Source organism: Sparus aurata, chromosome 2 (assembly GCF_900880675.1).
Source record: "Sparus aurata chromosome 2, fSpaAur1.1, whole genome shotgun sequence".
Classification (NCBI taxonomy): Eukaryota; Metazoa; Chordata; class Actinopteri; order Spariformes; family Sparidae; genus Sparus; species Sparus aurata.
This window is the reverse complement of record NC_044188.1, coordinates 8,525,824-8,539,105: the sequence shown is the minus strand read 5'-3', so window position 1 is coordinate 8,539,105 and position 13,282 is coordinate 8,525,824. Positions and strand designations below refer to the sequence as shown.

The following is a 13,282-nucleotide window of genomic DNA, read 5'->3' as shown; positions in this document are numbered from 1 at the left end:
TTTACACAGATAAAACTAGCATTGCAGGTCTGCCTAAAGAAAATATAGCTTTGACAGCTTGAAACACAGCTGGCATTCCTTATTCAGTCATAGCTAAAGCCATTTCTCTTTGTTCCACCACCAACAAACTTGCATTAGGGAACACCCTGTCGCTCGAGAGAGGACTGACAGGAGGAGGTGGTGGAGGCGAGGGGAAGGGAGGCTGTGCAGCGGGAAGGCCTCTGAAGTCCCTATCTGTGCTCAGGCACATTTCTGGGCTGCTGTGAAATACTTTTATGTTAGCCAGAGTGACACGGCGGCATGGGCTGTGCTTCTCGCCTCCGTCTTCCAGATAAGCACTTTCTCCAATATGAATACAGATTAATCCCCTTTAATAAGCATTAAGGGGGGGTGGACATAATCAGCGTATAAAAATTCCATCAAATCTCCTTCCTGCTTGGCCGTCTGCCTCAACAGTGTAGTGATTTACCTCTCATGTACTGACAGCTTTAGGAGGCCGAGGCAGGACACTCTCAATACATCAACTAATTGTCAATACAGAGAAGAGCAGCGCTATAAGACTCTTCAGCCGCACTTTGGCTCATGTCCTAAATATCACCTCACTCTAACTCCATAATCTCTGCTAGATCTGACCTTGTTTTGTGCTTGCCACTCAAAACTCTTTCAGTGAGATAACCTGCTTCCTCTCCCGCTTGTCTGAGGTGTGTTTCACTAATATATTAATGTGTTCCATAATCTGTTGTTACAGCTGTTGTGGAAAGGCCAGAGTTAATTGGGTTTTTGGCGTAGGCTCCACAGGGACCCCATGGCTACATGTATACTTTACCAAAAAATTGTATTAGTTATGGTTGTCAGTAAATCCAGGAAACAGAGGGAAGGGCACTGTGCTGACCCCTGACTCATTGTACCACAGCTATCAGATCACACTGATACTGAACACTACAGAGGCCTCTAGGCATAATTAGCATATCCATCTGCAATGCATTTTTTGTACTTTCAGTTTACATCCAAATATGTTGTGTTCTTGGATAGGCTTCCTTCACTCCACTCCATGCACAGATAAATGATCTGTACTGTGTTGGTTCCACTCAGGCTACAGATTTCAACAATATAACACTGTTACACCATTCACAATGGCTCTAGCTTAAAAATAAACAATATAAATTCAGCCAGATATGTACAGTCAGAGCAGTAAGGGAAAATTGTCACAAGGAAAGAACAAAAAAAATAAATGGAGGGAAAAGGAAAAAATAATCAAACACACCAGCCAGCTGCCTAACTGACACCTACGGAGAACAGATATGTAGATTACAACACGATCCGATTCTTAAAAGGAAAACAAAAATGAAGTAGGTTATTGGTAGACGAGGGAAATGGACAGTACCCTGCACCACAAAAAAAAGATACACAAGACAGGATGAAAGTTCATTCATAAAACACGTAGCCACAACAGACATACACAATTACAACACAATAAGGCCGCAGGGTTTGCAGGAATAGGGGCTTAAGTTTGCAGGGCTCCGGTCATGGCCAAAAGCAAATCTCTAAGTTGTGAATTTGCATCTCTGGTTGGATAAATTGCCTTCATGGTTATGAAGTTTGGATTTGCACCAGCCATGACCAACAGTCTCACAATCCAAGCACACATAATATAAGCGGGGAAGGAGATGAATCTGCGTTGAGGAGGGGTGAGGAGACAGGACAAATGAACAGTACCTGCAGGGGTGAAGGTGAAGGACTGAACTGCAAAACAAGAAGACAGAAAAGTTGCGTGTTAAAAGCCTGCAGAGATAAGCGGTGCTTTAGAGGTATCTGCACGCCGGGGACGGGGTCGGCCACAAGTTTCTGAGGGTCAGAGAATTTGAAGCCACATTGCCACTCAGCGTGCAGAGTGACAGCCAGGAAAGCAGCCAGCTCAGAGGCCCAAGGTGCAGAGACGACAGCACAAAACCAAAGAACACGCAAACACAGAAATGCAACAAACACAAATTAAGAGCAAATTAATAAAGCCAGCTCAAAGTAACTGTGAAAATGCCTTTTTTTGACTTGCTAAAAATAATAATAAGAAAATATTTTTCTCTTGAATTTCTTGCTCCATAAAAGGGCAAGAGCTAATATTAGAATATAGTGCTATACTGGCTGCAGCACGCATGTGTGAGTTCATTACTATTTTCTGCTCTCTAATTAAATCTTGTTTCCCTTGGTAGTGTATGTGGACTTGGTGTTTGCTAGTATTGACTGGGGGTCATTCAATAAGATGTCAGGGTCAGTGTGTGGGAGGGGAGCTGGACGAACTCCAGCTTCAGTGACCAGCAGAGAGTCCAGTCTGCCCACTCAGCTCGACCACCACGGGCTATTAACCAACACCGTGGGTGGGTTTGTCAAAAACTGTAGCCCTCTGGAAATGGCTCACACTGACATCTGTCTCCCTGTTGAGCTTTAACACCATAGCCATCTGAACCTCAATGCTAGCAACTTTCATCAAAACTGCACTGATTGAGACTGAAAGATGAAATTGTGCTCCTCCTTTGACAGAAGAAAAAATATTAGTTCAACAATGGAGCATTTTCCACTGTTTGCTAAAGCACAAGAGCAGAATGTCAGCGTACATTAGCATAGGTTACTGTGAGACTTAGATCAGTCTAACCTGCGTAGTTGCTCAGGCCCTTTCTCTTCTTTCTCCTCCAGTAGAGCCAGATGCTGAATCCCATTAGGATGACCCAGCAGGCCCCTCCGATACCGGCGATAAAAGCAGGCTGTTTCACTACGTCAGTGATCTGCTCTGTGATGCTGTTGTTCCGGTTTCCATGTATAATCACGTCCCGAAACTCCTTACCTGAGGGCATGGGGATAAACAGGAACATTAATGTGATGCCTACTGGAGAGAAGCAGGAAATAATAACAAATGTCGTTGTGCATGATCTGCTGCTTCAAGGTGAAGTTGAAACAATCGCCAATGTGACACTGAAGGGCTTGAGAATGTTCTACCTCCTCACAGTGCAGGAACAACACCTAGAGATACATCAAGACCGGGTTAGGGCTAGATTCAGCTCAAAGAAAGTAGGTCTGATGAATTATAGGTGAGATATTGACCAAGGGAGCAGGACATAGATCTAAAGGATGTGCAGTGAAATATAATGTACAGACTGAAAAAGACAAAGCCGAAAAGCTTACAACAAACCCCCCAGGTGAGCTGGTTGTTTGCTAAGCTCAGCCCCTAATTCACTCCATTGCCGGTAAAACACACCATGTGAAATGAGAGGATCCTGGCCTGTATTGATCTCTAATCGCAGCTCACCCTCACTAGCCTGCCTGACAATATTTCTTGGAGCACAATAAAATGTTCTCACACATTGACAGGAAAAAATACACACTCATAAAGATAGAAATGCACAAATTTTATGTGCACGCCTGCAAAGTTGCAGAAATGCCCTTTATCTTTGTAACCACATGAACACAAACCCATTCACACATCCACAGACAGGCAAACGCACAATATATTATGACTGCAAGCCTTGGGGCTCTGCTCTTGGAGATGGATTATGTGAGTGACACTGGGGAAATAAGAACATGCTATAGGCCAAGCCATCAGTTATGGGTCAAATCAGGCACAATCTGCCTCAGCTCCACATAAATCATACATGGTCAGGCCACATATCAAAATAGTGGTATTTTAACAATATTATCCATCTGGTCATTCCTACCGTTTAGCCAAAACATTCACACTCTTGGTTATTTTGCTAAAATCATCCAGTGACACTGAAAAGCAACATTATTCTTTGTGAACGCTGACGCCAGCATACAGAAAAACGGAAGATTGAAAAGTTATGAATGCTTTATATCATTCAGTCTTACCAATGATAATAGATTGAGGTTCACTCTTGACTCCAACCCCTGCACTTGTGCTGGCAGCCACTTCCACCCGGTACACCACTCCTACCTGCAGCCCGCCTACTACCACTGAGCGTATAGCGGCATCCACCGTCTTATTTACATGAAAACGTGTCTCATTCCCCAGACACCAGATCTAAAGCAGAGAGGAGGAAAAACAGAGAGGCAGTTGATTCCACTTGGCTTTGTATGAGTTAAATGAGAATCCATGCTGACTCTCCGGGACGAACCTTGTACTCTTGGATGATGCCGTTCTGGTGGTCTGGTGGAGGAGGGTCCCAGGAGATGCTAATGGAAGTGCTGTTCTGGTTTCCCACTGTCAGGACTGTTACCTGCTGAGGAGGGGCACTGGGAGCTGAGAGAAGAGGCACAAAATAACCAGGAGGTTATTACATAGTACACTAAAAAAAAATATTTTCCTTAAACAGTGACTTTATGTTTTTTTTTTTTTTTTTTTTAACTGCATGTACATTTTCCAACACATTTTGATTACATACAGGTATAATTTAAGGTGTCTGCTTTAATGCAATTCTTTTCTGTCATGTTTAGTCAGTGTATATATGTCAAATAACTAATGATTTAATTAAATTAATGCAGACGTATACATTAAATGTATGTGTTTATTCAATTATTACATAAAATGTTAAGGGGAATTTCTACATAAACATTATGTGTTTTCAAGTGTTCATTATTCAAGTATTATACATAGAAATAATGCATCTAAAATTGGTTACTCTCTTTCCTGTTATAAAACACGCACACACCTGCTTGGTTGTTTACATGTGACCCTTTATGTTGAACTCATAGAATTAAGTAATGGAATTAGTTGGAACATTTACATGTCAATAAAATAATTAAGGTCACTGTTTTAGGCAAACTACTTTGCTTTCAGTGTATTTAATCCTTCATTAGAAACAGTAATATTGATATGCACGGCGGTATTGTACATCTGAATGTGTCTGAACAGGAGCTGATACATAAATATGCACACAAAAAGACACACACATGCGTTGTAAAGGAATGTTATTCTTCAGGGATGGCACAGGTGGCTGAGGGCTGTCAAGATGTCTCATTAGAGGGGGATTTACATGAAGACCAGGGCGGGTCTGACGAGGCTATAGCATATCTTTAGTGTTTCACAATTATTTAATATCTAGTATATTCTCTGCTCCAGCCTGGTGGATTTGCAGAGAGAATACAGGTATTGATTTGTGGAATGACAACCTGGCACAGTCAGGCAAGTGCTTTAAAACTAAGACTCCGACACTGACCGAGCCAGGGTGGCATGCAGGTCAAAGAGCTTATAGGATGAAGCGGAGACGGGAAGGAAATATGAAAAAAAATACATTTCAGGGAAAGGAAACAAGGTCTCAGCAAACATATCGACTGATTCCATCGATCAGTCGGATGAAACTAAAGCCAGTACGTAAGGATCAGAGGGGAGCTTCAGAGCGAGGCACAGCTAAATGAATCGGCTCTGTCCACAGGCAGCCAGAGAGTGGATAGAAACAAGACAAGTCAAGCTTTCATAAACCTCACTCTGTTGTTATTCTGATGGCAACAATCTTCTGACCCCACAAGGGGTAGCAGAGGAAAAATAAATAACAGTTGGTCCAACTGGAAATAACGTTTTAAAAATAATGTTTTCTCATTTCCGCAGTGGCTGGCAGGAGAGCGGCACCACAGCAGAATACTGACAGGTCAATTACTCCTGGGCTGCCTCTCCCTCACCTCGCCTCCATCCAAAATGGCACGTGTCACCCTGTAAATCTGTGCTCATCCCTCAGCGCGATTGGCCACACCGGCCCCAAGAGAGCCAGGAGGCCCTGGCATGGTGGAAGATGAATGGGTCCAATGATGAACCCAACACCTTGGCCAGATTAGAAACAATCTAGCAAGGGAGCATCTGATCAGCCATCATGCTCAGGGCTTTCTAATGCTGCATTACATCCAGGTGACAAAGTGCTGGATTGGCTTGCGGCAGCCATCAGAGACAATGTCGTTCAAAGTTAATGTTATGAATGATTTAGCAGCTTATTATCATGCATATTTGCACTAAACAATACACATTTTTCATTAGAGGCCCCGGAGGCTGTGCTAATAGAGCCATTAGCAGGTTGATGTATGGCAGGCAGGAATGTGACCCCTCCTGTCTCTCACGCACACACAGTGCTGTGTTGCATGATGAGGGAATACCAACATATTATATCCATACAAAATAAGAAGCCAATAGGTGATGTAAAGCAGTGGTCGGAAACCAGTAGATCTTCCCCAGGGACAGCCATCAATGTGGATGAAGACCAGTCCACTACAAATTTACATTTCTACAAACAAGACTGATTTCCCTTCCCCCTAAATAAGCATTATTTTGCATAAAAGATGGGCCTCCTTAGCGACTTCTTGGACAATTTTTCAGTTGGAATCAGATGGCAACCGTAGATGAAGTTAATTTATCAGCCATGACATGTCTGTCCAGATGGAGAGGGAGAGAATGTGTGAAAAAGGAGGAGGGAGAAAACAAAGATGGACACAGCATTGGAGTGCTGAGCATACTGTAACCCTGCCTCCGTCTGGACCTGCTCCTGGGATTCTCTAATTCTGTTAGCTAATGGACAACCTCAGTTTTAATCACCCTCTGAACAAGACTTCCCTATCCATCTAGCTGCCCCTCTCAGTAGTCCCAGAGTCTCAGAGGAGCCTAGAGCTGTGTGTTTGACGGTGTATCAGCTATGACCAGGCACAGCGGCGGGGTTGTGACAGAAATAGAAAGTGGTCAAGTTCTCTGAGGGACTGGGATGCAGATAGAGGAGAAGCAGGGAGAGTTATCAGCATTGGTAATAGCTTGGACATGCAGGTTCTGGTGGCCTTAGGGAGAGGTGGTGTGCTGGCATGCATGCGCTTACTGTGTGTGTGTGTGTGTGTGTGTGTGTGTGTGTTGGGGACAGCTGTAATGTGATGGCAGTTCCACTACAGCAGTGCGTACACTGGCTGGCCACAGGAGATATGGTCCCTCAGAGGAAGGGAAAATAAATGGGCCTGTCACAAAGACAGGATGTGAACTGTCTCCTATACATGCAGGCCTAAATATGCTGTGGCAAGATGGGCTTTGTCTTCAGTATAAAGAGTCTGTATTTGTCTTTTTGTGCTGTTGTACGCACATACTGCATGTCTTTGCCTCGCATCACATCATAATTTAATTTCTGTTCTTGAGGTTGAGGCAAAGCGGGTGCAGTGCTGTTGGATGCGTTTCTGTTTTGGCATAGGTCAAAACAGTAAATTCATCCAAACAGACCAGTGTGTGTGTGATATTGTGCCACACTGCTCTGTAGCCTTGTCAAAGCCTGTATGAATCAAGCTTTGGGCGACAGATCATATTCGCGGGAGGAAGTGTGTGCTGTGTCCAATCACAGCTCAGGCCTGTGGCTGCCGGGTGATGGATTAGAAGAAGCCTGGCACTAACACCACCAATCATAAACAAAAAAAAGGCACAGCAGGAGGTCAGACAGACAGGCACAAACATGCATGCACACACATGCATTCACACATATATTCCTCAGCTCTCAGTATCAAAGGGAGAGGCAGAGGTGCCTGTGATATTCTGACAAAAACCAACATGAAAGCAGCCTGTGGGGTCATGTGTCAACCATCATCCTGCATTTCTTATTTGGAATCTACAAATATTCAGTGTTCTTCTTCTCCATACCTTCCTCAGTCGTACGAGCTGTTCTGGATTCACTGTCCATGCCTTGAAACTCGTTGAAATAAGGACGGACCTTGATCTCATACACAATCCCCTTTTTAAGTGCAGAGAGGATGACACTGCGCTCAGAAGGGATCTTTACATCTTGAGTCAGCCATGGACCTGGTGAAGGCAGTCCTGATGTCTGCCTGTAAAGAACTCTATAGCCCTGGATGAACTGGGACTGACGATCCACCTGAGAGAGTGAATGAAGACAAGATAACTGTTGTACTTCAGCAGAAAAAGAACTGTGCAGAGGAGACTGGTAGATGCTATCTTGGCCCAGCCGCTAGGTAATATAAAGGCATGTTTTTTTTCTGCAATGAATTTCTTACTCGCAGGATTGCACTCATGACACTTTAGAGGTTGCCACTCGTTTAATGGGCCTTTCATCACCAGTTATGACACACTTAGCTCAATTAACACCATGACATTACCTCATATTCACAGCTCGCAGCCCCAAAAGTGTTCCCTCCTCTATTAAAAAGACTTTCCTTAATGCCACCTTAAAGGACATGTGCATGTCTCCGATGTATCATAAATACTAACTAGTGACAGTGGGAAGCAGATTCCGACACATCTAAGACGGGCTGCAGGTACGAGAATGTTATGCAGCAACAAATACAGACACCCTGGGGACATGAGGAGAATACACAGCAGAGGTGATAACAGCAGATCTGTCCCATAGAAAAGACGGAGATACTGGAAGTGTGATAGCCCCCTGCAGCCCACAAAAGACCCCTCTCTTAAAATTGAATTTCTTAAAAAGCAGACTTTATGCAGAGGAGGAGCTGGCGCATAACTCATTGTAATGGCTTGTTAACAGTAGAAGAAGTGTGCAGGGCTTTCATGTAGGATATTAAGCAGCTGCTTTTTTTTGCCAGTGTAGCCTGAGTAAATCAGCAAAATGGATGTGTGACTTTTATTAATGGAATGATTTGAGAATATAAAAGCTCTCTGCGAGTGCCCCCCTGTTTACTGAAAGGACCCCTGATTGATTAGGTAGCCATGTTTTGTGTTGATTGTACATAACAATCATAAAGCCGTGCTTTAGCATTAAATTAGCGACCAAGTCTTGGGGTGAGACTTATTATAGGGGTCAATAAACATGTCACCAGGAAAACTGCTAATGTGGTTCAATTGAAAAATGCAAACATGCCACTAAGTGCTGGGTAGTTACTACTGTAAATACCTGGACTTGAGTGACGTATAGCACTGCAATCAAAATAAACATGCATACATATGGCATGAACGCCTCTGCCTTGAATAATATAAATAGCCTTTTTGTCCTCATTAGCACATAATAAAATAAAATAAAAAAACCTTTTTGGCAATGTAGCCTATTTTACATTTCTAGATCAAATAAAAATGTTACACTTTCAGACATAATGTGTTGATTCTTGTGGTGAGGCAATATGTGTAACTGTAGGTGTGTGCTTGTGTTGTTCGTATGTATGAGACTAAAATAAGATTAATGTATCATCTCATGGTGGTAGGAAAACTTCTGTTCACAAAATACAGTTCAAGCACAAACATTTATTTCAATCTAATTTCATCTCTGCATAGCATGTGCTCTCAGAGGGAGGCAGCTGAAGACATATGGAAGATTGATGAGCAACCAGATGTCTTTGACGTCTCTTTTGATGTTCAGCGCGGTTGAAAGAAACAATTTCTCAGCTATTTGATGTTCAGTTACTTTAAAGTCACCAATTACAATATTTCAAAGCTTCAGTGTTAGGAACAAGGTCACGTAAATTTCCTGACATAAAACAAACGGTAGCCTGGAGGAGCACCTTTTTGGCTTCAAAGAGGGATCTTTCATATCAAGCATCCTGACTTTACGACTCAATTTTACAAAATCAAAGATGTAAAAAGAACGCAGGGAGATAAGCAAACCACATACAAATCAAATGATTTTCTTCCAGTGACTAGACTCAAGTTCTACAAATGAAAATGTTGCACTTGCTGAAAGTGTAGCATTAGTTAAAAACAGTTGTATCCTATATGCAAAGAGACTGCACTTACCGTCCATGTGACCTGAATGGTTGTGGGACTCAGGACAACAGGGTTGTGCAACCGAACTATGACCTCACCAAGCTCCTTCTGTACGTGCCTATGGTCAACACCCTGAGCTGGAGGACTTATATCTAGGAGAAATAGAAAAAAAAAATGAGAAAGAGAGAGAGTGAAAGTGAGAGGGGAGGGGGGTTGGCAAAATAAAATGACACCAAACTCAGTTTTCAGTCTGTTCATTCAGTTCCTCACTATAAAGCTTGCTTCATCACCATCAGAAGTGAGATAGGAAAAGAGCAACTGAATAGGCCAATCGGTTTCAACAAAGGAGCATACACTTGGTTATCACGACTTCATTTGAAAAGGAGCAACTTCATCTGCATTAAAATGACCTCATTTTATTTTGTATCGAGGCAGTTGTCTGGTTTGGAGAAAAGAAAGGAGACTTGAACAGGCAAAGTTTGTCAGATGTGTGACTTGTCTGCACTTACGGGGGCCTGACTGAACGACCACATCAATGAATGAAGCATGAACGCGCGGCCCCAGACGTATTGGATGAGATGAATGGACACTGTGGAACTATTTTCCAGCTCATTTCACATTTTGCACATGCATGTGTTTCAAGTTACAAGTAATACAAAAATTCTCCAGTGTATGAGATACTGAGTGTGGTTAAAGTGAGCCACATTTTGAGTTATTTACCGAAATGAAGCGAAAAAAGGAAAAAAAAAACCCTTTTTAAATTACATTAAAAAAAAAGCTTCATTCAGAAAACTCTACAGAGTCATGAATCACAGACCCCACTAATAGAGCAAGATGGGCAAAACACAGTTAAAAAGAAGTGAAAAATCAATTTGTCATCAATGCATGCCGTTGTCAATAAACACATCTATATGTCATCTCTCGACCTTCACATCAGCATGAGAAAGATTTGCAGCAACTCAGATTGACTTCATCTTTTTTGAACACACTCCTGGCGTGTATTTGACAGACCAGGGCCAAAAATGGCTTTTTGTTTTTTCTGCTCTGGACTTATCATATCAGTGTAATCTGGAGACTGTGGTCTGTCCGGTGCCGTAATCAAATCTTCTTTGGGTTTGGAGAGAGTCATTTTCTCCTGTTATGATCATTAACATAGCAGGGATAGCAGTAACTCAGTTAGGCCTTCCAAAAGCAGACATGCTTATTTTACATAATTGCTTAAGTGTAGCCTTAATGAGCTGGACTGCGATGGAGAATTTGACCTCTGGAAAGTTCTGCAGTGTTTCAGTACAGCTATTCACTGCAGATTGCTGAGAGGGGCTGATAAGTATCACAATTTGAAGGGGAGCACAGTGACCTTACTCTATCAGTAAAAAACAGAAATCACATTCAGCAGAGAGGGAAAACCGTGCCAACAGGGAAAGTGATTATGACGGGTTCAGAGAGAACTACACATGCATTCAATAAACACTGTCAATAAAAAGTACTAATTTCACATAAATGTTAGGTAAAGTACCTTGTGTTCTGACAGGCTCCGACATGGGGCTGGGATCACTCAGGCCCTGGCTATTTACTGCTCGGACCATGAACAGGTAGATGGTGTTGGGACGCAGACCTTTGACAGTAAACTGGGTGGTTTTGATATGATCTGCTACTGTCTGCCAGCTGTTGCTCACTGATTGACTGTAACGGAAGAGAAAAAGGTGATTACATGTTAAGTTTCATTGAATTTTTCCCATAACATACATTAATATAAACACCCAGAGAGAGACTTCCAGGGTCAAGTGTCAGGACATGGAGGATAAGCCACGTGCTCTACGCCATTGAACATTATATTTTTACTTGTACTTGCAATCCATGGTACAAAAAGGTTATTGAATATTGAGTTTTATGTTACAGGGCAAACAAACCTGAATGCCTCAATGACATAAGACGACACAGGTGATGCTCCAGCCATGCCAGGCTGCCAGGACAAAGACACGCTGTTCTTTGTGACATCGGTGACCTGAGGTTTGGATGGTGGGCCTGGAAGCTCATTCTCATCATGGTTTTTTATGACCATCACTCCACCTGATTCTGAAGAGAAAAGCCACTTTGTTTGATGAAATCTGTACTTTGACAGGTGAAGTAACATTTTTCGTTCTTTATATATAAAATACATTAAATCATAACCACATCTTGTACCTTTGACTTCAAGGAAAGCACTCCATGACGTTTCACCGCTGGAGCTGGTAGCCACACACGTGTAGATCCCAGAGTCTGAGAGCTGGTGAACAGGAGAATACATGTGTATTTATGAAAAATAAAAACTCACGCACACTAAGAGCATTGACACACATAACCTTATAACTCCACTAATAACACATTTAGTGGAAGGGCCATTTCATTTCACACAACCTAAGAGCAGCAGCAAAAACTGAATACATGTGATCTTCCTATCGCTGAAATACTGGAAAGTGACAGGGCGACTTCGTGAGCGAGCCTCACGCAGGCCAAATTGTGTGTCATTTGTGAGTGCCTCAAAGTGCTGACGCTAATTTCCTAATGAATTCCATTTTCTACTCACCACCCTTCCATCACTTCTCTACTCCCCCTCCTTATTTCCCCACTGTCCTGCAGACCACAACAAAGCCAGGCTAATTAATTTAGGGTGGGCTGCTGGAAACCCCCTGGACCGATGACAGCTGGCTTGTCTCTCCATCCCTCTTAGGAACTTTGGTTGTTTGTTGGTTTTTGTCCCTGTGCCTTCCTTCCATTTATTAAATAACATGTCAGTGGTCGGCAGCTTTGTCAAGTATAATAGATATTCCACTGAGGCCTCCGAGTGGGGAAAAGAAGATGTGAGCCTTTTAAATTTAATCTACTCTAAACGTGTACGTGTATACACATGTGTGTGTATATGTTTAAGTGCATACATGTTTCCGCCCTACAGCTGGAGTCCATCCAATCTCGCACAGCTGAGCCCGGTAGGAGCTGCTGTGCCACTCAAATAATTTAACAAAAAATCAATGCTGCCTACTCATCTCTTTAAGATATTATGGTACCATGCTCATCCAAGTCACGAGTTGACTTGGAACTCAAACATTTCTCTCCTCCTATTAGAAAAAGTACAATGGTACGCCACTAAGAGACATAATTCCAGCTTGTAAACAACTTTAGATATGTTAGATGTGTTTCTAAGTATAAAAGTGGTGTAAAATAAAATATATAATGGCATCTGTTACGATGAGAGTGTCGATTATCTCCATTTATTTTATTCACATATTCTATTGAGAATTAAATTGTGTACACTTGCCAAAGAGATATCATTTTGTTATGATCTGATTTTTTTGTTAACTTTTGGTGTTGAGCACCTGGAACATCTGCGTCAGCTGGAACATCAACTAGGAAAATTCAGAGCTATGACTTTGACTGGAATACACTATAAGAACAATGACGTCTTTTACCTTGATGTTTTTGATCTGCAGGCTGCCCAGCTCCTGCAGGGACATGCGGGGGTCCTTCCCCAGCAGACTGACCCCATCCTTCAGCCAGCTGACTGAGGGGATGGGGTCTCCCGATGCCTGGCACTTCAACAGTGCCACTGTGTCCACTCCGAGTGTCTGATTGGATGGGCCTTGGCGAATGATGGGTGGTGGCCTGTCTGTGAGCACTGCG

The 13,282-nt window shown here is 42.7% G+C and overlaps 1 protein-coding gene across 10 annotated transcripts in view; it reads right to left on the bottom strand.

Annotated features, from left to right (window-relative positions):
- robo2 (roundabout, axon guidance receptor, homolog 2 (Drosophila)) overlaps positions 1 to 13,282 on the bottom strand; it is a 321,203-nt gene that overhangs the window by 28,042 nt on the left and 279,879 nt on the right. For 6 of the 10 annotated variants that reach the window (XM_030399196.1, XM_030399219.1, XM_030399170.1 and 3 more), the window contains 10 exons: positions 13,072 to 13,277; positions 11,810 to 11,891; positions 11,536 to 11,701; positions 11,142 to 11,308; positions 9,656 to 9,777; positions 7,595 to 7,826; positions 4,122 to 4,246; positions 3,856 to 4,027; positions 2,648 to 2,836; positions 1,717 to 1,743 (listed from right to left, as the gene is read on the bottom strand). In XM_030399196.1, the coding sequence (XP_030255056.1) occupies positions 1,717 to 1,743; positions 2,648 to 2,836; positions 3,856 to 4,027; positions 4,122 to 4,246; positions 7,595 to 7,826; positions 9,656 to 9,777; positions 11,142 to 11,308; positions 11,536 to 11,701; positions 11,810 to 11,891; positions 13,072 to 13,277 (1,488 nt within the window). The remainder of the gene's footprint in view (positions 1 to 1,716; positions 1,744 to 2,647; positions 2,837 to 3,855; positions 4,028 to 4,121; positions 4,247 to 7,594; positions 7,827 to 9,655; positions 9,778 to 11,141; positions 11,309 to 11,535; positions 11,702 to 11,809; positions 11,892 to 13,071; positions 13,278 to 13,282) is intronic. The other 4 variants (XM_030399235.1, XM_030399243.1, XM_030399188.1 and 1 more) reach the window with 1 other exon arrangement.